We start from the raw sequence: 27336 nt of genomic DNA on the forward strand, positions 1-27336 counted from the left end.
AAAAAAAAGAATAAAATATTTTTTTTATTACAGAATCATAGAACGAGGAAAATATTTTTTAAGATTTCATAAAATAATAAATTAATAAAATAAGATTAGGTGGGTTGGTAAGTCAATCTAATTCACCGTGAATTCAATCTGAATAAACTGGAATTAAATGAGTCGAATTGAAAATTAACTTAGAAAAAATTAATTTTTTTCAAACTCAACACGATTTAAACTCACCATATTGACTTAAGGATTGTAATTCATTTTCACATTTCTAATTCTAGTTTTTTTTTTTAATTTAATTCTTTAATTTTTAAAATGAATTTAATTAGATATTTTTGTTATTTTGAGTTAACATTTTAATACTTATTTTCGAAATATTTTTTTTTTTTATTATGCCTCATGTCACGTCATTGTCATATAAGGTGTAATACTTAAAATATAAATTCAAAAACTTTAAATCATTATTCAATAATTATAAAGACTATACAATTAAAAATGACATTTCTTAGACTTTTTAAACTATAATTTATAAAAAAATAAAAGATTTTATCTTTTTAACTATTACACGTTCTTTCAAAAGACAAGTATATTAAAATAACACAAGCAACAATAATAAGAGAAGAACCAAGGTAAGTTAATACATTTAAAAGAAAAGTAGAAAAAATAAATAAATTATATTATAAAAGGTTTGAGAAATAATTTAAATTTGTACTATTAAATTTTTCACCAATTTCACTTAAAAGCGAACCTCGTGTCTTACGGGTTTAGAGTCCATTTAAGAATAAGTCTTTATATTAGAATTATGGTTATATATATTTTAGAAAAGGGTTATCTCTCTAGCTTTCCTTTCATGTTCTACTTGCTTTCTAGCCTCGATATCAATGTCCTTTTTGTTTTCGAGTCTCTGTAATCTTCTATCATTCATCGAGTTGAGAAATAGTGGAATTGAATATAAAGAAGTAGGTATGAGTCTGATTGAGTAACTCAAGATAGAATCCTTCATTTTTAAAGTACGAATAAATAATAGACATCTAGCTACCTTTTTTCTATCAGAAATTTCTATTGACGTATCGTTGAATCCTTTTCAATTAGAAGTTTTTCAGAAAACAAGTGTATTAAATGAACTGATGAATTTCTACAACGGTTATGTTTCATTGAAGGAGTTTGAGGATATGAAAAGTAATCACAGAAATTAGGGTTCATTCAAAATTGAGGGAGTTTAGGGAAAAAGGTTTATTCACTTCCCTAATTCATCTTCCCCTAAGGTGCGACCAAAGAAACATAAGAAGAGCTGTGAAGGAGGGATTATGAAAATAATGTTCACAAAACTGGATATGGTGCAGTGATCCAAACATCTTCATTGCATCTTGGTATGTTCTCCATTCTAATGTCGTGGATTTATAGTAAAGATATGAAAGATTGAATGCCAAACTTTTCAGAAAAATCCTGGCAAGAGATCAAGAATCAGTGAATTTTCTATTTTAAAAAATGAAATTTCATGAATTATTATCATCTTCTATCGTGCCACATCGTTTAAATGATCCACGTTGGCATGCTTAATAGCTGTTATCTTAAATCTTTTCAACCAATTTAACAACAAAAGTCCCATATTTCAAAAAAAAAATTGAAAGACAAATCCGAAACTTTTAACAAAAAAATGAGACATGAAATTATTAAACCTAAATTATAATGAAAAAACCAAAAAGATAACTAATTGTAATAGAAAAAACCCAAAAATAAAAAATAACTAGCAACACTATGGATATGATTTTAATGTATGTGCTAGTCACTTGATATAACCCTAAAGTACAAAATAAAAATATTACCAATAAAATGCATCGGCATCTTTTTTTGTCAATTGTATTTTTTAACAATAACTCAAATTATTATTGAATATTTTATATAAAAAATGTTTAAAACATATTTTAAGTGATCAATGTAAGTATAAAATAAAAATATTACCAATAAAAAACAGACCTCTTTTTGTCTGATTTATTTTAAAAAATAATTCAAACCATTATTAATTATTATATACACAAAAATAAAATGTTAACATATTTTAATTGATCAATGTGTTTAGGAAGGAAAAAATCTCTATTATATGTAAATCACATACATACATAGGATCTCATAAAAAAATGATGTTAGTAAATACAAAGATGTAAGATTATATGTAAACCTTGCTTAATGAAACATAAAACTCAGTTAATGAAAATTGGTCTTTTCTTACAGTAGGTCTCAGCTAAGAATTCAGAGTGAATGGTTTTTCTTTTCTGATGAAACTCCAACTTAGTCCTTGATAGTAAAATGCAAAGTTAGTTTTTCACATAGCTTTCTCTTCTGACTGAAGCTTTTTATAAAGATTTATCATTTCTACTCTACTAATAGTATGCTTTCATCCTCAATTGCACAGATTTACTTTATATTAATGTCTTGCTACAAGATGTCCAAATGCATGATGATGAGCTACTACAGTAGGTTCCGCAAGCCAACAAGTGATCTAGTCTAAACCAGAATCCCCACAAATAGCAGACAGATGCAGCAAGTAGCATGTCCAGGAAACAGACAAAAATGAATATTCATATGAAATCCAGAATCCTGTGCTCAGAAGACAATCAATGATGAGTTCGTGATATTCTTATTTTTAAGATTAATACCACCATTTAAACATGACAGTTGTGACGTCTTGAACAAAATCCCAGCCCCCCACACACAAACAAAGACCATGGCTTGCCCAATAACTCTATTAGTTACTCTTAATAAATCCATAATACACAGACCAATTTTGCAAGAGATTCTGTCTTCTGGTTTTATTTAAACATAATAGAAAAAGACAGCAAGAAAATCAAAACTACAAAATGAATATCTAAAACTACATCCTCCATTCATCCAACACCAACCTAACACCGTGACCTTAAAATTACAAGAAGAAAAAATGGTAACAGCAATGCAATATCTAAACAAACAAACAATACTGGAAACCTTAACCTTAGGGCTGCTGAGGGGAAGACACAGTCTTGGCCTTCTTCTTTTCTGAAACCGCTTTGGCAAAGGCCTCAACAATCCGTTGTTGTGACTCCAGTATCATCTCAGTGCGCTTCATTTCCATCTCCATGCGCATAGTTTCCATCTCCCTCGCCATCTCCATCTTCATATGTTCCATCCTCACAAATCCATCTCCTAAAACCTTAATAGCAGCCACCACTTCCCCAACCGGGTCTCTCTCTCTCTTCTTCCCAAAATTAGAATTAGGGCTAGGGTTTTGATTCAAATTAGGGCTGAATTTCTGATTCCCAACCTTCCCATAAATCTTGGAGCCAGACCCGGGTTGAGCAGGGGGCATCCCGGTGGGAATTCGAATCCTAAACCCACCGGCACCGGAACCCGGAAACCCATTCCTGTATAACCTGTTCAAACTTCGAGTGTGGCCGTTCTGGTTGATCTCCTGGTACAGATCTTGATCATCGTCGTTGTCGTCATCATCGTTGTCACTATCGGAATCGTGTTCGGGTTTGACAGGAGAGGGACCTTTCTCCATGGAGTCCATGAGCTTAAAGTGGACCCAGGAGGAGTTGAATCGGGAAACGGGGAGGGAGCGAGCGCGTTGGATCTCGGTGCGGTAGCGCTTGCGGAGCTTCTCCATTTTGTGGCGGCACTGGACGGGGGTTTTGGGAGGGGAGGCGTTGGGGCAGCGGTGGGCGACGGCGTCGGCTACCTCTTGCCAGTGGGTGGCCTTGAGGTTGCCGCGGCCGAGGGAATACCACTTGTCGCGGTAGGCGTCGATGAGGGCGAGGGTCTCATCGGGTGACCAGCAGGGAGGAGGAAGGCGGCGGGAGGAGGGAGGCGCGGGGAGGGGAAGGGGGATGAGGGCTAGAGGGACGGCGGAGGGAGGGTCGGGGGGAGGGGGAGGAGATGCCATGGAAGAGGAAGGAAGGAGAATGAGAGTGGAAGAGGGGTGAGATAGAGTGGGGGAAAGTGGGTATGGGTTTGGTGGTGGTGGCGTTTGGTAACATAGTGGGTGGTGGTGTGCGGCTGGTTTTGAGATGTGGACAGGATAGGACGAGGGAGGGCACCACCGATTTGGTGGGGGGAGAGGCTAACGTGCGCCGCTCTCACTATGCGCACCCACTCACTTCACTTTGCCCTGACTTGGACGGTGGTGATTGCTCCTCCAACTCCACACACATCACCTATCACCTATCTCTTATGTTATTAGCTTAAGCTTACTCTCCCACTACTCTCTCTATTCTTTATTATTTTTTTGGTACTGTTTTAACTTTATATTTACATTAATTAATTTACATTCTACTAATTTCTTTCTTCTATTTACATGAAATTCACAACAAATTTTAACATAGACTTCATTTCACTTATAAATTATATAAAGTCAACTTGTGAAATAATCAGTCTAATCCTTCATTATACTGTCAAGTCAAATATTATCTAGCTCTACTGAAAACGTAAGTTTATATAGAGTTAGTTAATCTAAGTTGTTTTCCAAAAATTTAATAGGAATCTCTAGACCTTATAACTATTAAGAAAACATAAGATATTGAAATAACAAAGGGAAATTTCTTATAGACAATGTAAAAATAGAATAATTATGACGAGGTAAATTGATTATTTAGATAATTCATAGTCCAATTTTTCATTAATTATCATTTATCATTTATTTATTTATTTATTTATATCATTCAATAATAATAATAATAATAATAATAATATTATATAAATATGAAAAAATAATTAATTAATTTAAATTACTATGCAAACATATTATGAATGCAAGTTTTAATAAAAATGTTAGAGTAACATTGAAGGTCAACATTTTTAAGCAAAAATCCTTATATTATTATTATCAATATAGACATTGAGTATACGTGTAAATATAGGTTTACGGTTTTGTTTGGGATGGTGAATATTAAAACTGAAAAATAATGTTTGGATATCAATTTTTTTTTTTTGTGCTAAATTATAAAATTAGAATAATAATTTATCAGTAATACGTGGGATAAAATATGATTAAAATTGAGTTGTATATTATATTAAAATGAGACATATGTGAGTCATTGTTAAATGAAAATGTAGATGTATCGAGAAATATTATCATACAAAATAGAAATAACAAAAAATTAAAAAGTTGTAGTGGATTAGGTTTAATTTTGATCTGTATTGAAATTTAAATTTTTTTTTAAATCAAATTAATTTAAATTCGTGATAAATTGAGTTTTAACTCGTTTTGATAATACTGAAAATGATAATCATATACTATTACTAATGATACTAATAATAATATACAATAATACCAATAACATTATAAGAATAGTACTACTAACAATAATATTAATAATAATAGTATTAATGTTAATAATAATAATAAATAAATAAATAAAAATTGATCCCACACATACTCTGTTAAGAATTACTTATTTTACTAAATAAAAATACTATATTTGAAAATAGTATCATATAGTAAGCAATCATTAAAGAAAAATACTCAACTTGCATAATTACATGTGTTTTAATTAGGAATCAATTATTTTTAACTAAATGATTATTTTTATTATGCATTAATCTTTATATTAAACATGCCGATGATTTTTTTTAGTAAACATGTTTTGATATTAATGCTTTTTAAATGAAAATATTGTGTTGACAGACAATAATTTGTTTTTTCAATGCATATGTATTGTTTATTAAATATCCTCGATCTTTTTGTACCTATAACAAAATCATCATGGTTTCATAAAAACTAAAACTACACAAATCTTGTTTTTTAATCCATAATATTGTTGTCTATAAAGTCAATTAACTAAATACTTTAATGTGAAAGAAATGATAGAATTACTTGTTTATAAACTTGATAAATAATTTTGCAGTTTTAGAAATAAAAAAAGTTATAAATACTCATAATTTACAATATATTGTAAATAACAGATTAAAAATAATAATTTTTTTTCTAATTTGAGTAATTTAATTTGGATAAGAAATAGAAAACAAAATAAATTACAATATCTCAAACAATAGTATTGAAATCATAAAACAATTATCACATGATTAATAACGAGTTAAAAAACATAAAATTATTTTTATAGTCGTTCAAAACAATCATAGAACTAACTTTTATATACAGGTATAAGTATCAAAATTATGTATAAGATTTGTGTATAAAAAATTACCCAAAGAAAGAAAAGTATAATACCATAATTACTAAACACCAAGATCTTTGTCGCCTAAAGTCCACTCAACCATCAAATCATCATGCTCTACTCACATTCATTAGATGATCATCGTTCTAAAAGAAAATAATACAAAACAAACAACAAATAAACATACCAAAAGAGTAAGATAATTGTAAAACAATCACACACAATCAGATAAAATGTAACATACAATATCAATCACATTGTCAGTAGAACATATTCCCTAAATTAAATTAAAGACTCAAACTTGACAAACTCTCTACAATCTAGTATAAATGTCAAAGTTTAAGAGATTCTATTTATTCAAAATCAACTCATTTTTAAATTTTATAATATTTGATTTCATTATTTAAAAACACCTACCAATTCTTAAATTCTATTTTTTATATTCTTACATAAATTATTTATTATATTTAAAATTAATATTATATATTTTTAATTGATTAAAAATTAAAAAACTTCCATAAATATATATTTTCAAATTGTTTGAAAATTTAAATGTATTTTATTCATAATGTATTTACATTTATAGAAATATATAATAAATTTGCATTTAATTTTTTACCTTTTCATAAATATAATAAATTAAAAGTGTGAATATAAAAAGTATCATAATGTTCTATTTTGTAGTAAAACATTATGCACAGAGACTTTTGTTTTTTTCTCCTTTTGTAATGGATTGACTCTTTTAGACGTGGAGGATGAAAGTAAAACAGGTACATCGAATCATGAACAAAACATTAATATTTACATTTTATAAATAATTAATTAATATTTAACACATTTTATCCTTAATACATAAAAGATTTCCTTTTTTATAATAATTTTAATTTTATTTAAGTTCTATTTATATTTTGTAATTATTATGAAAAATTAAAAAATTAATATTAATATCAATTAAACTTTAAAAATTATTAAAAAAATTAAATTTATAAAGTAAAAAATAAAAGATAAAAAATTATCTTAAAGATTAACGATACATTGATGCTATTTTATTCCAAATCCAAAAATAGTCACTATATAAATTTCTTTCTTATACGATTAATTGGATATTTAAAGCATTTTTTAAATCCAAAAATATCTTTCTGTCTCACCCAAAAATATTAAAAATAAAAAAGTAAAAAAATATCTATTATATTTTTAATAAGGGGTAATTTTGAGAGTCTCACTGTTGATTTTTATACCTTAAAAATATTTACCAGTAATAATATTTTAACATCCTTTATAATTCCTTAATAATTTGATACAGTGATTTAACTATATAGGAGTTTAAATTAAGAATATAAATTTTAAAATGTTTTATTACTATATTATTATAAGGTTAAATATATGTTTTGGTCCTCATATTTGTGTTCAATTATCAACTGCATCCTCATTTTTTTTTTGTTCCAATTGAATCCATAAATTTGTAAAATTGAGTCAATTAAATCCTTTCTGTTAACTTTTCATTGACGGCGTTAAAGATATACTAAATTGTTTAAATGATGTGACATTGCATATTAAATTGAATGGGTACATGTTAAATCAACAATTCTAGGTAGATCTGTAAAATTTTTATATTTATCCTCGACTGCCGGAAAGATCTCTCGGCTGGATCTCGCCGGCGAAGTGTTCCACCAGCCCCAATCCATTCCACACTACAACACCCAACACCTACATTCTAGGTCCATTAACACTGCATTCAAGGGTTCTTCCAGCTCCGTGATTGGCTTGGCAGAGAAATGTTCGAGATGAGATTGAGAAACCACGACGAAGACAAGGTCTGCACTAGAAATGAGAAGAGACTCGTTGAATGCTATTGAAATAATCACAGGGGAAATCATCTTCTTCACCATCAATAATCAGATAGTCGCCGCACAAACTTTGTGATGTCACCATCGTCATTCACCTGCAAACCCATAAAGCAAACGCAGTCCATCTCTACCACCCCGAAAAACCCAAAATCACATCGCGCCTTCATCACCAACCTAGAATCATGAAGAACCCTAAAACCCCAACCTCTTAATCTCTACGTGTTGCCTCCCATTCAAACCTGCAACCAAGACAACACAAAAAATCCAGGAAAAGCCCCAAGTCAAAACCTAAAGTCGCGATCTCCAATTCGCATATCAATTCGCCCAGAACCGCGACTTCAGTCACCGAGTAAGGACACGAAACGCGCACAAGGTCGATGTATCTCAGGCAAAATTGCTGAAAACGTGGCGTAGGCGATGGTTAAAACGTCACAAGGGAAAGTGGTTGCGAGAGATTTCTTCGCAATGGAAGAAAGGGATGTGTGTTCTTCCCAACAACAATGGAAGAAAGTTGTTCCTTTTCCTTTTTACCTGTACGAGTGTGTGTTTTGAAATCTTTTTTGCAGTTGAGGTCGGCAGGTATCAGCGGCTGGAGAAGAGACCGTCGTGGTCGATGGAGCTATTTTGGAAGGGTTTTCGGTGCCTGGAGAAGAAGTAGGAGAAGAGGCCGCCACATGGAATTGTTGATTTAACCGATCAACCATTCAATTTAATATACAATGCCATGTCATGTAGAGAAAAATATAGCTTAACACAATTAGACGGCGTCAATCTAAAGTTAACGGAGAGGGTTTTATCGTCTTAAATTAACAAGTATTTGGATTCAATTAGGACAAAAAAAAATATGAGGACCTAGTTAAGAATTGAACACAAATATGATGACCAAAATATATATTTAACCTTATTATAATAAGGTTGTAAACAAATATATCTAAATTAAAAACGTCGATATATAATTTTTAAATATTTAGTGGTATTATTTTTCTTTATTTTGAAAAGAATTGGATAAATATATATATATTTTAACTCTATTGATTAAAAGATAGTAACTTCTTACACCAGTACACATTGTTTCTTACACATTCTCATTCCTTTTTATCTTTTACTAATATTTAATTTGATCGTGGTCCTTCATGTGTGAATACACGTTATACCATATATACATATATGTTGTATTTTTAAGGAAAATGACATTTTAACACCATTTTTTTGATACCATTTGGACACTGCACACATGTCAAAATGTGATTGGACGATTTCAAATTAAAAAAGTTGAGACAGGGGTATATTTGGAAGAGAAAAACCAAAGTTTATTTTTTTAATTTGAAATCGTCCAACCACATTTTGACACATGTGCAGTGTCAAAATAGTGTCAAAAAATGATGTCAAAATATCATTTTCCTATTTTTAAACAGATGTTAAAATCCCGAATATCAACATCTCTTGAAAAACTAACGGATTTCGGTAGATATTAATATTCCTTTAAAGATCTAACACATATTCACATCTCTTACATATTTATAATTATTTTGTAATATTTTATTTTATTATATGTATTTGTTGATTATGTAAAGTTGTAGTATATAGATTGTGTATATTAGATGTTATTAATTATAGTTCATTTATAACTTTAATTATTTAATAATTATGTATATTAATTAATGATTTTCTCTTTTATATATGAAAAATGTATATAATAATTGTTTATAATACAGAAACGGATATCCACGAGTTACTCACTCCCGCTTTAAGAGTGAGACGCATATTAATATCCCTTTCTTTGTTTTTTAATTATTTTATTTTGCATGTTTTATTTTAATTATTTATTATAATTGAATATAATTCAAGAACGGATATCGATAAGTTATTTACTTCAGTAGATGATATTAACATCCATTTCTTTATTTTTTAATTATTTTATTTGGTATGTTTTATTTAATTATCCAGAATGTTGTATTCAAGTGAATTTGTTCTCAGCTATACATACAAACTCGTAAATTCCTAACATTTGAGTATGGTTTTGAAATTCTGATTAAGGATGCTGTAAGTTGGTTCATGAATTTTTAAAGGAATATAATATGAACCAATATATATATATATATATATATATATATATATATATATTACAATTAGAAGTTAAATAAGTCTAAAATGAATTTAACCAGTAAAGGAAAAATTAAAAATTAAAAACAGAACTTAATAAAGGAAAATAAAAATTTAAAAAGAGAATCGAATGCTACAACAAAAGTAGAATATACGTTGGAAGTTGAACGGATGCCATCTGTGGACGGATGTCGGTAACGGATCGTGAACTCCCTTCATGCCACACAATAACAGCAGCAACAACACAACATAGCAAACGTAGCACACCACAGAACACAACAAACATCAAAATGCATCAAAGAATCTATTATCTACCATGGATAAGGAAACAACCACTAACCTGTTGTAAAGCCATGAACGTACGAACCACCAACGCCACGAACAACACACCACCAACGCACCACCGACACAGAGAATAAAAAATGAAGAAAAAGCCGAAATGGATGTGGAAATGAAAATAAAGAGAGAAAGTGAAAATGGAAAGGGTGGGGTGAGGCTTGGTGCTGGGATAAAAAGTGAAAGTGTAAAGAAATTAGGATTTTAAAAAATAAAAATTAAAATGGATAAAAGTAAAAAGGATAAAATTAGATTTTAGAAAGTTTCAGGAAATGAAAGAAATTCCTTAAATTATATCGAGTCTAAGTATAAAATATTAAATTATTATGTTATTGTAATACAGATGAAGCACGATGACATTAATGTGGGAATGGAAGGGAGAAAAGATTGGAGACTCTGGACATCCAAATCCAACAATGGAGAGTACTGCTGTGGTAAATTGCTGGAATCAAACGGTTATCCCTCACAGTTCTCAATCAATAATATAAAATATGAAAAATGTATATTTTAACAATTTTTTTGAGAATATTTTTATAATCCTTTATTGTAATAATTTGTAATTAATCTATTTTAAATATATAAACTCGTGCTACACGGACTAGTTATGATAAAGGAAAAATCCTGACACACATCTACACTCATATAACAAATTATTTTTCACCTCCGTATTATAAAAGTCACAAATGAGTGTAGATGTCTCACCCTATTATGAAAAAAGATAGTTTGACACGGTTTTAAAAAAAAACACTTATTTGACACAATTTTTAATAATATAATAATATATATTATGATTTTAAATTAAAAAAATAATATAATAATAATTAAAATACTATTATTTAGCGTGTCAAATGAAGGTACTTTGTCGTTTGTGCGTGTCAAAGTACCGCTGCTCCCCTATTATTATAACATTATAACATCATTTTTCGTGCACGCGGATTCTTCTGTAAAATGAAACAGAATGCAATGAGAGGATGAACATGAGCTTCCTCTGTGTTGCGATGCATTCTATATAAGCACGTGAAGAAGAAAGGGAGGCAAAGCATTGTTTGAAGCTTGACAGAGCAATGGATAATGAACACCCACCGCTCAACATTCACTTCATTCCTTTCCTAGCACCTGGTCATCTCATCCCTCTCTGCAACATAGCTACACTATTCGCCGCACGTGGCCACCGCGTCACCGTCATCACCACTCCCTCCTACGCCCAAATCCTTCGCAAATCCAACCCCTCCCTCCTCCTCCATGTCGTCGACTTCCCGGCCCGAGAAGCCGGCTTCCCGGACGGTGTAGAACTCATTTCCGCATCCGCTGACGCTGAAAGCGCCCGAAAGTTCTTCCACGCCAGCATGCTCCTCTGCGTCCCCATCAGCCGTTTCCTAGAGCAGCACCCACCCGATTGCGTCGTCGCCGACTTCATGCACTCCTGGGTTCACGACGTGGCGAGCAATCTCCGCATCCCCAGACTCGCCTTCAACGGCTTCTCCCTCTTCACCGTGGCCGCCATGGAGTCAGTGAGATCGAACCCCGCACTTGTTTCCAACGCCGGCCCCTTCGTGATCCCCGATTTTCCCCACCGCATCACCTTGTGCTCCAGACCACCCAAGGGGGTCACCGCCTTCATGGAGAGGCTTCTGGAAACAGAGATGAAGAGCGACGGTCTCATCGTGAACAACTTCGTGGACCTTGACGGAGAAGAGTACGTCCAGCACTACGAGAAAGGAAAGGCCCACAAAGCCTGGCATCTTGGGCCAGCATGTCTGGCGGCTAAGGCCGGTGAAGAGAGGGGCGAGAAGAGCGTTGTGAGTGAGGAGGAGTGTGTGAGTTGGCTGAACTCGAAGCAGGCAAGGTCTGTTGTGTATGTATCCTTCGGTAGCTCGTGTCGATTTCCGGATAAACAGCTTTTGGAGATGGCATGCGGGTTGGAAGAAGCGGGGCATGATTTCATATGGGTGGTTCCGGAGAAGAAGGGGAAGGAGGATGAGAGCGAGGAGGAGAAGGCGAAGTGGCTACCGCAGGGGTTCGAAGAGAGGAACAAAGAGAAGGGACTGATCATCAGGGGGTGGGCCCCGCAGCTTGTTATCCTGGCCCACAATGCTGTCGGCGCCTTTCTCACGCACTGCGGTTGGAACTCTACTTTAGAAGCAGTCACAGCTGGAGTTCCCATGCTGACGTGGCCGGTGTTAGGGGATCAGTTCTACAACGAGAGGCTGGTTACGGAGGTGCGTGGGGTGGCGGTGGAGGTGGGCGCCACCGAGTGGAGAGAGACCGGCTATGGGGAGAGGGAGAAACTGGTCACGAGAGATTGCATCGAGAAGGGTGTGAGGAGGCTGATGGACGACGGTGATGAAGCTGAGAAAATCAGACGCCGTGCACAGGAGTTTTCGAATAAGGCTAAACAAGCTCTTGGGGATGGAGGGAGCTCTCAGAGTAATTTAACTGCGCTTATTGCTCATCTCACGCACCTCAGAGACACACGCTAATCCTTATACTTTCACACTGCTCACCAGATTAACGTAAGCTTGTCGGTGCATCCGTTATCAATCTTACATGTCGAATTTTGAATAAATTTAGTAATGTTGTCGTTTTCTTCTTTCATCATTCAATCGACACTTGTCTAGTGATGAAGGCCCACACATAGAGATGGAGGCTCTTTTATTGCTAGACAACTCTGTTCACTCTGATTTAACTTTGTCGCATTATTATTTTAGGAAAATATATTTTAACACCATTTTTTATACTATTTTGAAACTGCACATGTGTTAAAATGTGATTGAACGATTTCAAATTAAAAAAAGTTGAGACAGGAGTATATTTGGAAAAAAAAAACCAAAGTTTATTTTTTTAATTTAAAATCGTCCAACCACATTTTGACATGTGTGCAGTGTCAAAATAGTGTCAAAAAATGGTGTTAAAATATCATTTTCCATTGTTTTAATAGTGTTCTCCCTGCACCTCACTATTCTCGTGTGCATCTCCTTATGGATAGATTTGTTCTTAGTTTAATAAAATATGAAAAATGTATAATGGTGATTTAATGATTTTTTAATTCTCAATTACTCTTGACCTTGACTTTGTACTAATATATCATAACCTTCTCCATGTATGTTATCTTATTTTTTCACTATTCATGTATTATCAACTTGTGCTTATGCATATACCCCTGTCTCTTTTTTTCACTGTTACATTTGTTTTTTTTTGTTTCATTAATTTGTTCCTTCTTTGTTTAATTGAGTTTTGTTTATAAGAAGTTATATTGTCGTGATGACCATGCTGTGTTGCTGCTGGGAGGAGAAAGTTGCTAAGAAATTAACCTAATCTTTGAAGTTAGTGCACAATTCGAAGTGCAGTTAGCCACATCCGAACTTCGAAGTGCGATTATATAGTTTTATACATTTTAATGATTCTGGCTAGACTCTAATATGTTATTCAAAAATTCAATATATAACATATAAAATATGTTACAATGCTATTATAATATGTTATGATCAAAACATATACCATATATAAAAAAGTAACGCATAATATCTATTATTTAATAAATAAATAATTTGATAAAAATTACATATTATAAACAAATAAAAAAAAACAAGAAGAGAATCAAACAAAAAAAGAAGAAGCTAAAGTTAATATACTAACGCAGAAAAAATAAAGTAGAAAAAAGATAACAAAAAAGAAAACCAAAAAGAAGAAAATCAACCAAAATAAAAGCTTCGTGGGCAAATGAAACTGTACATGTACTGCTAAAAATTATACTAAACTAAAAACTGATTTGATTAAACTGAACTGAACTGTAAAACAATTCAGACAAACTGAACTATTTTTTGTTTTATCAAACTATACTGTACTAAATTGTACTAAAATACAATATAAATTGAACTGAACTACTAACTGAAATGTAAATTGTACTAAACTACAATATAAACTGAACTGAACTACTAACTAAATTGTAAAATTGTACTAAACTACAATGAAAACTGAACTGAACTACTAATTGGATTGTAAATTGTACTAAACTACAATGTAAACTGAACTAAACTACTATCTGAATTGTAAATTGCATTAATTTTAACTACTATAATATTTTTACTTTTTTAGAGGAAAAATACTCTTATTAGAAAGAAAGAAAAAACCACGTAAGTATATAAATTAATTAGTTTATGTATAAATTTGTTTGTAAAACCTCGTCTCATTAATTTTTAAGATATAAATTACATGTAGTTTATAGAAAAAGGAAACTTTTTTTTATTTTTCTTCCATAAATATTTTTTTGATAAAGCTAATGCGGCCCTACTAGTTTAAAAGGTAAATGAATAAAATGAAAAATAAAATTAATATATTTACTACAATTTATATGAATTTCATCTAATACTGAATGCGTAAAAAGAGAATGTTAACAATCAAATAATTAAATTTAATTTATTTGAATTAACATATAACAAATTAAATTTAAAGATAAATTAACTCAAAGTTTTTCACTTTTGTAACAAAGTAGACCATTTTTTTATAATAAATTTACTTGTAAATAATTACATGAGAGAAAAAATATTAAAAAAAAACTATAGTTATTTTAGGACAAAGTGACTTTTTAAGACAATACAGTTAATTGAACCGAGAATTTATTAAGTTTAGTTTTTAAAAACTGAACCATAAAACACTATATTTAAGTTGGACAATGATACTTTCACAACTCTTTTTTAACAACTTTTTGACAACAGGATATGTGTCATCATTTTATTGGTATGTTTGAATTTATCTTTAAAAAAATATTTGAAACGGACCAATCATAGATGCATTGTCAATCAAAAAAAAGTTTTTAAAGAGACTTTTTCCATTTAAGTTATAGTAAAGATGGTTCAATTCTTTTTAGTATAATATATTACAATAAGACACTTCAGCACTTTTTCCCATACCTCTTCAGCACAGTTCCAGTTTGGCAAGCAACCAGCCGCACTTCCCAATTGCGGTACTTTGCAACCACACATCGAAGTGTGCCGAGGCTTATGCGCAGATCCAGGTGCGGTTTGTATATTACCCTCAGTTTCAAGTGCGGTTCACATCTCCTCTCCGAATCTCAGTTTCAACACCCCCAATCCCAGATCAAGTATCTTAACCCCAAATCCAACACCCCCAACCCCAGATAAGCATCCAAACCCGCAGACCAAGCATTCCCAACTCGCATATCAACCCCAAAGAAATGTAGTGTTTCCAAATCTAGAATTTGCGACATGCGCAACGCATGGAAGAGGAAGGCTTGCTTCATTTTTTATTATTGAATGCAGCTTTACTTTAAAAATAAAAATATTTCTATCAAGGCTACACTTGGAAATACAAAAATAAAAGGAGGTGTAGGGGCACTCTTATCTTACGTAATTCAAAAAGGGGAAAAGCTATTTTTGTTTTTCTTTTTACGATCCTAAACAATAATAAAATATTAAATTATTTAATTAAGGGGAAGGTATACTTTAACGACCCTTAAACTCGTATTTACTCTTAACAATTATTTATACTATTTTTGTTTTCCAATAACTCAGTCTTAATTTTAATTTATTGTATAAATTTAATATTTTATTATCGATCGCTGATGTTAAATAGTTGAATTTATAAACGCTGGTCTCAAAATCCTTTTTTTCTTAATTAAATTACTGAAGTAAAATTAATAATTTATCATAAGATATTCGTGTAAATAACGTTATTCCTTTATTTATAAATTGTGATGATTTGATATTATAAAAATTTATAAATATTAAATCCGTAGAAATAAAAAAAAATTATATATTTATATTTTTTTAAGATTAACATAATTTATTATAATAAATTTCTATAAATTAAAAAAGTGTTGATTGAGTAAATAAATTTAATTATAATTATTTTAATTAATTATGTAAAATGTGTAAGATATATTAAATAATAATATTTACATTGTAATATGAACATCAACAAATTGAATTGGACTGGTAATAAGCATTGACGTGGGTTTTATTGACATTTTCCGTCTTTGGCTTATTTTTCTAATTTTTCTGTGTGGGGTCTACTTCGCGGAAAATAATTGAAAAGCAAAAGTTATGTAAATTTGTTTTTGCATGCATGGAATATACATTTTATGCTCTGTTGCTAAAGCTTATGATTAGTCTTTCTTCTTCAATATATATGCTCTGTTGCAAAAGCTTTGGATTTTTTTTTTTTTTTTTTTTATTACTAACAATACCATTTCGAAGTTGAACTTCTTGATTATTTTTTACATTAGGCTATACCACCATGACCATTCTAATTTGTTTGCTCTATCTACATGATTCAATAAGTTGCAACAGTCTCTTACAACAAAGTTTAACATAGGTTTCATTTTACTTGGAAAATTATGTTAAACATCTAACGTAGTACTCGTCTATCCCTGAAATAATTAGTTTAATCCTTGATTATGTTGTCTGATATAAAATTTAACGTAGAATTTCTCTATTCTTGAAATAATTAGTCTAATTTTGATTATATTATCCAATATAAAATCAAATATTATTCAATTCTAATATAAATGTTAGTTTAAATAGGACTAGTTAACCAAAATCGTCATTCAACGAATTTATTGAGAATGTCTAAAACTTATAAGTATTTATAAGAAATCTTAATATATTGAAATAACATTAAAGAGGGAGTTTGTTATGTACAATGTAAAAATATAACAACTATGAGGAGATAAGTTGACACTCTATACCATTCATAATTGAATTGTTTATTAACTATTATATGATTATCATTTATTTAATTTCCAGTTAAATATGAAATAATTAAGTATTTTTCGATTAATTAATTAAGTTCCTCATATATTCTATGTGTATACATATGAAATTTATTCTTTTGCCTCTTCAATTAAGGAAGCAAAATATTATTAAAATTAAGTAAACTAACAAAATCTATTAATTAAAATTGAATTATAAATAAGCATTCTAAAACAATTATAAATGCATAAATAAAAAAAAAATTATATCAAACTTTGTTTTGCATAAATTAAAAAATAATTCTTTAAATACACATAACTTCATACATGAATTAATAAGAGAATCAATCCATAAAAATATAGTCTTTCATGTGAAAGATAATAAAAAAATTACAAAAATATAAAATAGAATGTGCTGTGACGAGTGATTTAGTAGTGAATGATAATAGTTGAATTCTAATATATTCATGTTTATAGTAGTCTTTGGTAAATTGAATCTATTTATCAAAGAGACAATCTTTGACTTTGAATAATTTGATCCAAAGTAACCAATTATGTTGTAAAAATTGTGTTGGACTATCCAAAATAACATGTTTTGGTGCATAAAATTATGTTGGACTGTCCAAAATAAAATTATGTAAAGTGAATACACTAAACCGATTACTTAGATTATTTGTCTAGACAATCTAATAAATGTCGTTTACCTAAAATGTGTAGCATCTGCCAATAGTCTAAAGTTTAATTTTGATAAATAATTTTAGATCCAGTTAATTCCAATTAGACAAAATCCAATCAAACATGCTAAATTTAAACTCAATTATAATTAAAAGATTAAAAATTAAATGTTCTATAATTGAGAATATATATAAATTTCATAACACAACAAAACAAATAGATTACAAAATTTTCAAATATAAATATTCTTTTTAAATCTTTTAAGTACATATACATAAAATAAATATAATAAATATGAATTACCAAGAACTACATAAGGTCATGTTTCAAACATGTATGTAATTACTTCTAACAAATATTTATAAATAATTTATATTTATTTTATTTGTCATATTTTTATTAATTATATCGACTGTTACTTTTTAAACAAACTTAAACTTATAAAATCAAACTAACAACAATTATAAATATTGAACTATTGAACCTAACAGTGCATGTCCATTCTTAAAAACAATTATAATTTACTTTGGGTACTTTTTACGTAATAATATTGAAATGAATAATTCTTCGTATTAATCTTCATCATACCACAATATATTTATCATAACATTTTCAAGCACAATACACATATTTCATTAAAAACTCGAATTTTAATAAAAAATATTATAAAATAAAGTGCCTATTAAAATATAATTATAAGTAAAGTAATCTTCTTAATCACAGTTAAAAAAAATAATTATTTTGGGGTTTTTATTTATGCACAAACATATTAAATAGATCCTTCTATTATTTGTTAGCTGAATTAAATTTTTATTCATGTAAAATTAATTTAATTACATACTTACATTAATTTGAGTAAACAAAATTAAGATTATATTTACCAACTTTTGCAAATTTAAACTATGTGACAGAGTTAGGTTGCATTTAAATACGTTTTAGTTGATATAGTTGATAACATTAAGTAGAATTGACTTATTTTGAGATTTAAAAACTAAAATTTAATTAAACATGTTCTAATAAAATTTAATTATAATAAAATAATATTTTATGCACCATGTAAAATAAAAAGGAATGCAATGATAGAGTGAGAAGCAGCTTCCTTTGTGGTCAGGGGTGAGAAGCTTGCATCTCTTTTATTTTCTTTCTGCAATTTTATTTTTAGTAAGAATCAATCCATTTTTTTAAATCGATTAAGATTTTAGGCATTTTGAAAATCTTTAAAATCTTTTTAACACCTGTAAAAGTCATACATGAAATAAAAATAAAACTAAATTATAAAATATAAATGAAATGTATTAATTCAAATCAAATTTTTAAGTAATTCAAACCAATTTTATAAATTAAATTTAAAAATTACTTTTAAAATATTTTTTGTTTTTTTCACATTTCTATTCTACCAGTCGGGCCACAAAACCACTTTCTAATAATTTGTTTATAGTTGTCCCTCGTCAGAGTCGGTTTGGCGTTGTTGCTATCAAAGTCTGCACATGAATACAACATGATGACCTGTGTATGATTTCTTGAATCCACGTGGTTCCCTCGTAAACATCTTTCCATTCTCCACTTTACTCCAGGAAATACACAAAATAATTAAAAAAGATAAGCGATATAAGTGACTAAATTGCATAATAGTTACATAATTCACAAGGTGTGAGGATAAGATGGTTGTGATAATTTCAAACGGCAACCGTTTCCATTGCTTCCGTAGCAAAATTGGCATTGGCCAACTTGCATGTTTTGTCATGTCCTGTTTAGGGTTAGATTCACAGACGGCAGCGAAGCTTCGTCAACAAAACGGCTTTTGCCTCGTTCAAACTAGCCAGCGTATAAGTAATTTAAACTGTAAGGTGGGTGCCAAAGAGTGTTGTGTTGAGTTGAGTTCAGGCAGAATGGACGTAAAAGACCGCTCACTCAAACTTTACTTCATTCCCTACCTCGCAGCGGGTCACATCATCCCTCTCTGCGACATAGCCCAATTCTTCGCCTCACGTGGCCACCACGTCACCATCATCACCACCCCTTCCAACGCCCAACACCTTAAACAATCCCATAACTTCCGTCTCCACACTTTCCAATTCCCTTCCCAACAAGTAGGCCTACCTGATGGAGTCGAAAACTTGACCGCGGTCACTGACATCGACAATTCCTATAAAATCTACGCGGCCACCATGCTGCTCCGCCAACCCATCGAGAGTTTCATCGAGCAGGACCCACCGGATTGCATCGTCGCCGATTTTCTATACCCCTGGATCCATGACTTGGCAAACAAGCTTCGCATCCCCAGGCTCGTTTTCAATGGATTCTCTCTCTTTTCCATTTGCGCCATGGAGTCCGTCAAAACGCTCAGCATCCATGCCACCGGTCCCTTTGCCATTCCCGATTTTCCTCACCACATCACCTTGAGCTCATCTCCGCCTAAGGACTCGCGGGAATTCTTGGAACCCCTGCTCGAGATGGCGCTCAAAAGTGACGGTTTCATCATCAACAACTTCGTCGAGCTTGATGGGGAGGAGTACCTCCGCCACTACGAGAGAACTACCGGGCACAAGGCCTGGCACCTCGGGCCAGCGTGTCTTGCTCGCAGAACTGCTCTGGAGAAATCAGAGAGAGGGTCAAAGAGCGTGGTGAGTATGCAGGAGTGTGTGAGTTGGCTTGACAAGAAACAAGTGAATTCGGTGGTGTACATAAGTTTTGGTTCCCTCTGCTATTTCCCAGATAAACAGCTTTACGAGATTGCATGCGCTATCGAAGCATCGGGTTATGGATTCATATGGGTGGTTCCAGAGAAGAAAGAAAAGGAAGAGGAGAACGAAGAAGAGAAAGAGAAGTGGCTACCGAAGGGGTTTGCAGAGAGGAGCGGAGAGAAGGTGATGATTATCAGAGGGTGGGCCCCACAGATGACTATCCTGAGCCACCCCGCTGTTGGCGCGTTCCTGACTCACTGCGGGTGGAACTCCACCGTAGAGAGCGTAGCTGCTGGGGTTCCCATGATTACGTGGCCCGTTCACAGTGACCAGTTCTACAACGAGAAGTTAATAACGCGGGTGCGGGGGATTGGGGTGGAGGTGGGCGTAGAGGAGTGGAACCTCTCTGCATTCTTCGAGAGTGAAAAGCTTGTGGACAGAGCTTGCATAGAGAAGGCTATGAGGAGGATTATGGACGGCGCTGATGAATCCTTGCTAATCCGACGGCGAGCAAAAGAGTTCGGGGAAACTGCCAGACAAGCTGTTCAAGAGGGTGGCTCATCTTACAACAATTTAACGGCCTTGATTGATTATCTCAAACGACTGAGAAACTCCAAGCCAGAGTGACTTCGTTCAATATGATGTTCCTATAAAACTCTTCATCAAGAAGTATTATGCATTGTATTCCAAACAACTTTACAATTCTTTGTTATACTTAATTATTACTATTTACTTGCAATGACATTCAAACAAATTTACTGTTGCCAATTTTTCTTTTTAGTACAATTACGAAAGAAAAAACAAAAATAATACAATGTAAGTTATTAAAGTTCTTAACGAGTCAATTACAATTAGAATTATAACATGTTTATATTTATGTGTATGATTAAAATAATTAAGAATAAACCCCTCAATAAACAAAGGTTTCACACGACATTCTTAAGTAACAAGAGATCAAATTCACAACTCATTTCATTTAAAAAGAAATTAGTAAAAGAAATAAAAAAATACATGCAATACTAAACTTCGTTTGAAAATAAAATGCTTAAATTAAAATAAACATAAATTTCAATCATAGATTCATAAAATAATTTGTCATCCTACATTATGTTGATATGTCTAGCCAAGAAATTTGGTAAGGTGATGTTTTTAGTCTTCAATAAAGTAAATAATCAATTTATCATTTAAATTATATATATTTTTCTATCATATATTATTAATATTTACAATAATAAGAGCAACTCAATCTTTAAATTATTTCGAGTTTAATTTAAATCTATAAAAATAATTCTTTAGTCTCTAAACACGTGTTATTGTTTTCACTTGAGTTTTAGATTAGACATCTGGATTAATTAAAAATTGAGTCAATTTTAAGAATTCAAATGGAATTTAAATAAATATGAGAGGGTTATTTCAGTTTTATTAATTTCACAAAGTAGTAAATGACGGTGTCCCTCGAGGCTCGCTTTAATTTATGGAATAAATTTATAATGAAAAACACTTAATATTTTTTATATTAAATTGTTTGTAACTTTTAATATATTTTTCTTATCTAACTCATTTATTATTTTCATAAATGACACATTGTTATTTTCTCCCTTTTGCAAAAAGGTATAATCGAGAACAAAATTAAATGACATAAACCTAAATAATTTTTTTCTAATAATTAATGTGTTTAAAACAACCAGTTAAAATTAGACCTACATGGTAGAGACAAGATAATTGTTTATTCTGCTGATAGTTTTGTTTTCAAAAGTGTCATATTAAGTTGAAGGATGACAACTTATAGATGTGTGTCGTTGACTAAATAGAAATAGTGAGTGGATCATTATGACTAAAATTAGATTGACCTACGAATTAACTAATTATAAACTAAAAATAAATGGTTTTGCAAAAATGACAGGAAAAGTTTCTTATTTATAAAATTAATCAAACACGATATTATAAATTTAGAAATTTTATTATTCATACCAAATACAAATAAATCTCATTTTTTGAATTAATAATGCTGCCGGCAGACTGCTATTCGGTAAACCACGTGGCAACTTCTTAATGATGGATATTATCCACATTTTTCCACGGTCATGTAGTGGAAAATTATGGGATGGGCCATGGAGATAAAACAAAATCACATTAGTTGTCAAAAACAAACAAGAGTTGCTTACTTCAAATTCAACATGTCTGAAAAAGTAATGTTTTAAAAATTCGCTTTCTCGACAGGACTTATCCTGTTACCGACAATGACAATTTTTGAATATATGTATGCGAAGGAGTTTGGATGTGAAGAGGTTTAGAAGAGCTTGGTAAAATCCAAGTTGAAATATTGTAATATACATTCAACTACAAAACTTTCTAAATTCAGTGTCTCGTGATGAAAGGAAGCATATCGATGCTAGCTCCACCTTTTTTTTTACAATCTTACCAAAATCAAGTATCATCATTAAAATTGAAGCACTGGATGAACTACGAAAACTCCAATTATTAAAGAATAATAAAAAATATCTTAAAAATATCTAATTAAAAATATTTAACAACTAATCAGATTTTCAAATAACTTTGTTTATATTTTATTTTGTTTATTTTGGGTTTATATCAGTTTAAAGTTCATGAAACATATTATAAACAGAGAACCAGAGTCACAAGCCAGGTATATTTTACTTATGCTTTACTCACACTCCACAACTCATCTTTTCAAATATTTAAAGAGTGATAATCATTCACTACATATTCAATTATGAGTTGAGGTTCATCAAACCGCTCCTAACTTAAGCGTCAAAGTGTCATTGCAAGTACATCCCCCCTCGGTCAAAGCTTGAAGATCACCGAATGGTCAAGGATGAAGGAGAGCGAACAATCAAGATCTAAGAAAAGTGAATGATCCGGTCAATCCAAGCATTAGAAAGTGATAAAGCCGCGTCCGCCAGGTTAGTTTCTCGGTCCCACAAAATATCCACTGAAACACCCGGGAAGGTCGATCATTGCAATTCTTTAGTGATGATTGTGAGTATGGTTATCAAATTCTCGAGTTAACTTGTAAACTCTTACGAGTTTATGTTTTCAGACATGATTTTCGAATTAACTTGGAAGTAATCTTGTTTTTTGTGTAAACTCGGTAGAATCAATTGTGAAATCGGTAAGATTGTGTAGAATTGCGAGTTTGGAACGATTCTGTGAACTTGAAAGGAGAAAAAATTAAGAAAAACGAGGTCATTTGGGATTTAAGATTTCAGGACCTGATTGTCATTATCTCTCGTGCCTTCTATCTCTTTATGATAATATATATTTAATGAAATGTATTGTAACTAATGACAATAATTCAAATATTTATGTTTTATTATATTTATTTTTATGAATAATACATCTGTAACTTTTATTTACTTAAAATTATATAATTTTATAGATTTATTTGAGTTAAAATATTTATATAATTTTTTTATCGAAATATACTCTGAGTTTACTATTTAAGTTTATAACTTTCAAGAATTTACGTAAAAAAAATTCAATTTGATAACCTTGATTGTGATAATATAAAATGGTAGTGATATAGGAGGAAGACACGCAATTGAGACAGCGCAAGGCTATGGAGGAAATTAGGCCACTCAAACTCTACTTCATTCATTCCCTAGCAGCAGGTCACATGATCCCTCTGTGCGACATAGGCACCCTCTTCGTCTCTCGTGGCCACCATGTCACCATCATCAGCACCCCTTCCAACGCCTTAACTCTCCGAAAATCCATCCCCTCCCACCCCTTCCTGCGCTTCCACACCGTTCAATTTCCCTCCCAAGAAGTCGGTCTCCCCGACGGCATCGAAAACATCTCCTCCGTCACCGACGCTGACCAACTCGTTAAAATCTTTAACGCCACCAACATGCTCCAAACCCCCATCCAGAACTTCGTGGAGGAGAATCCACCTGATTGCATCGTCGCCGACTTTCTATTTCCCTGGGTTCATGACTTGGCCAAAAACCTTAACATCCCTAGACTTGTCTTCAACGGATTCTCCCTCTTCACCGTCTGCGCCCTACACTCCTCCAATTCTGTTCTCAGTCCGACCCTCCCTCACCCCATAACCCTCAACGCATCCCCACCGAAGGAGTTGGCCGAATTCCTTGATAAGTACCTGGAGATGGAGCTCAGAAGCTACGGCCTAATCGTAAACAACTTCGCGGAGCTCGACGGAGAAGAATACATCCGCTACTACGAGAAAACGACGGGGCACAAGGCTTGGCATCTTGGGCCGGCCTCTCTCATACCCAGAACCCCTGAAGAGAAAGCAGAGAGGGGCATGAAGAGCGTGGTGAGTATGCATGAGTGCGTGAGTTGGCTTGACTCTAAGGCGGAAAACTCGGTGGTGTACATATGCTTTGGGAGCGTTTGTCATTTCCCGGATAAACAACTTTATGAGATTGCATGCGGGATTGAAGCGTCGGGTCATGGGTTCATATGGGTGGTGCCGGAGAAGAAGGGGAAGGAGGAGAGTGAGGAAGAGAAGGTGAAGTGGATGCCCGAGGGGTTTGAAGAAAGGAATGCAGAGAAGGGGATGGTTATCAGGGGGTGGGCTCCACAGTTGGTTATCCTGAACCACCGTGCCGTTGGAGCATTCTTGAGCCATTGCGGGTGGAATTCCACCGTGGAGGCTGTGAGTGGTGGCGTCCCCATGATTACGTGGCCGGTGCACGGAGAACAGTTCTACAACGAGAAGCTGATAAGCGAGGTGCGGGGAATTGGGGTGGAGGTGGGCGCCGCAGAGTGGAACGGCATAGGGTTTGGTGAGAGACAGATGTTGGTGTGCAGAGAGAGCATTGAGAGAGGTGTGAGGCGAATAATGGACGGTGGTGATGAAGCGCAAGAAGTGAGACGGCGTTCACAAGAGTTTGGGGAAAAGGCGCGAGAAGCTGTTGGAGAAGGAGGTTCATCTCACAACAATTTAACAGCCCTCATTCATGATCTTACGCGGCTCAGGGATGCTAAGCTTCTCTCAGCTAAATAGCCATTTTTTCCCATCCACTTTTCTTTAGCTTTCTTGTTCTTCAATAATTGCCTCAGACAAAAAAAAAAAAGGAAAAATCAGTATATTTTACTCATGAATTCAACACGTATTTTCAACCACAAATGGGGTATATCCCATCTTTGTAAGAAAAAACTTATTTGATAACATTTCACTATTATGTTGACAATTTCTATCGAGGTAAAATAGTCTTATCAAATTTAACTTTTGTAATTTTAAAAAGAGAATAAATGTATAATAACGAGTAATAGTATTAAATGGTAGTAAAAAAAATTATGGTGTCAAAATACCAAATTTAGAATATTTTTTCTAGGGTTAAATATATTTTTAGTTCCTATATTTTGGGAATGATTTTGATTTTAGTTCATCTTTCAAAACTAAGGTACAATTTATTCCTTCAGAAAACTTTAGTTTTAGTTTTTTTTATCAAATTTTTTTAACTTTATTTGCTGTTTTAAACACGTTTCATTATATCATTTGCATTGTACCTTAGTTTAAAAGAGAAACTAAAATCAAAATCACCTAAAGTATAGGGACTAAAAACATATTTAACTATTTTTTCTAGTATGATATCTTTATTTGTAAGGGTAATAAAAATATCATATACACAATTTATGAGATAGTGAGTGTATAATATATATTATAGGAGAAATAGATAATGAATAATTTAATATTTATTTATAAATCAGTGAAATGCGAATATAATATTATTTGTATTCACATATTTATTACTTTTAAAAATATTAAAATTAAAATTTAATTTATACTCTATTAGATTAAATTTGTAACATTATGTTTGTGAGGCATATGATTATAATTAACAATAAGATTATGTTTGTGAGACATATGATTATAATTCATAATGAGGTTTGTTTTAGGTTTAAGAAGGTTATAAATACATTACTTCAATACAAAAAATATTGAATCAATGTTCAATATTTGATTAAGACTCAATTATAAGATTCAATTTATACTCTTTTACTAACTTTTATACTAAATTTCTCACTTTTCTCTTTAGAATTTGTCTAAAAAAACAACAATTAAAAGACTCTTATAGGTTAACCTTTTATAACAATTTTTTAACAATAAATTACATGTCATTAATTTATTGGTCCATTTATATTTATCAATCTAATTACAGGTCACCCTATAAATGTTGTAAAAAATTTGTTAAAAAAATTCATTAAAAACATTTTTCATAATTTAATTTGTAAGAGTCTTATATTCCACTCCCAAGTTACTCTGAGAAATTTGGGTAAGAAAAACTTCAAAAAAAGAAAATTATTGTTAAATCATAAGTTTAGATAAATTATTTTTTAATACTCAACTTATATAAATTATTTTTGAAAGAATACTAAATATAATCTAACTCATCACATTACATTGTATTTAGTATTCTTCTTACCAAGTATTATGTTATTATGTAAAGTTAATTAAGAATTTCTTTAAGATATAATAGCATGATATGAGTTGAGAGGTTTTATTGTTAAAAAAAAATACATAATTATATGACTAAAACGTAGTTAACTCTGGTGTTTTAACTCATGTCCATGGTAGAAGTAATGGAGCCCGCAGATTTAGTTTTGAAGTAAGAGAGAAAGTGTTGTTTGATATACTTATGCAGTTCTCTTACCATGAACACTGGTTCGAAGTCATAGGCTAACAAAATTAGTAGAGCCGTCAAAATGAGTCACAACCCGTGAGCCAACCCGGCCCGTCACGGGTTCGGACCGGGTTGGGTTTGAAAAATACAACCCACTTATATGCGGGTCAGATTTCAACCCGGCTCATTTAGACCCGGCTCATGCGGGTTGAACCCGTGGTGAGCCGG

General features: G+C 31.8%; 4 protein-coding genes across 4 annotated transcripts; 3 read left to right on the forward strand and 1 right to left on the reverse strand.

Moving 5' to 3' along the window:
• Nucleotides 1–2717: 2717 nt before the first annotated feature.
• Nucleotides 2718–4242, reverse strand: LOC106766867 (trihelix transcription factor ASIL2). The gene has a single exon (XM_014651641.2). It carries the CDS (start codon nucleotides 3908–3910, stop codon nucleotides 2981–2983), a length of 930 nt encoding a protein of 309 aa, XP_014507127.1. The 5' UTR covers nucleotides 3911–4242; the 3' UTR covers nucleotides 2718–2980.
• A 7248-nt stretch (nucleotides 4243–11490) lies between these two features.
• Nucleotides 11491–13154, forward strand: LOC106765774 (UDP-glucose flavonoid 3-O-glucosyltransferase 7-like). Its single transcript, XM_014650504.2, has one exon. The coding sequence runs from the start codon at nucleotides 11491–11493 to the stop codon at nucleotides 12904–12906; it is 1416 nt and encodes a 471-aa protein (XP_014505990.1). The 3' UTR covers nucleotides 12907–13154.
• Nucleotides 13155–19356: 6202 nt separating this feature from the next.
• LOC106767637 (UDP-glucose flavonoid 3-O-glucosyltransferase 7-like) lies at nucleotides 19357–21248 on the forward strand. The gene has a single exon (XM_014652566.2). The coding sequence runs from the start codon at nucleotides 19472–19474 to the stop codon at nucleotides 21119–21121; it is 1650 nt and encodes a 549-aa protein (XP_014508052.2). The 5' UTR covers nucleotides 19357–19471; the 3' UTR covers nucleotides 21122–21248.
• Nucleotides 21249–23977: 2729 nt separating this feature from the next.
• On the forward strand, nucleotides 23978–25671 carry LOC106766831 (scopoletin glucosyltransferase). The gene has a single exon (XM_014651593.2). The coding sequence runs from the start codon at nucleotides 24075–24077 to the stop codon at nucleotides 25485–25487; it is 1413 nt and encodes a 470-aa protein (XP_014507079.1). The 5' UTR covers nucleotides 23978–24074; the 3' UTR covers nucleotides 25488–25671.
• The last annotated feature ends 1665 nt before the right edge of the window (nucleotides 25672–27336 follow it).

The sequence above is a fragment of the Vigna radiata genome, chromosome 7 (genome assembly GCF_000741045.1).
Source record: "Vigna radiata var. radiata cultivar VC1973A chromosome 7, Vradiata_ver6, whole genome shotgun sequence".
NCBI classification, from domain to species: Eukaryota; Viridiplantae; Streptophyta; class Magnoliopsida; order Fabales; family Fabaceae; genus Vigna; species Vigna radiata.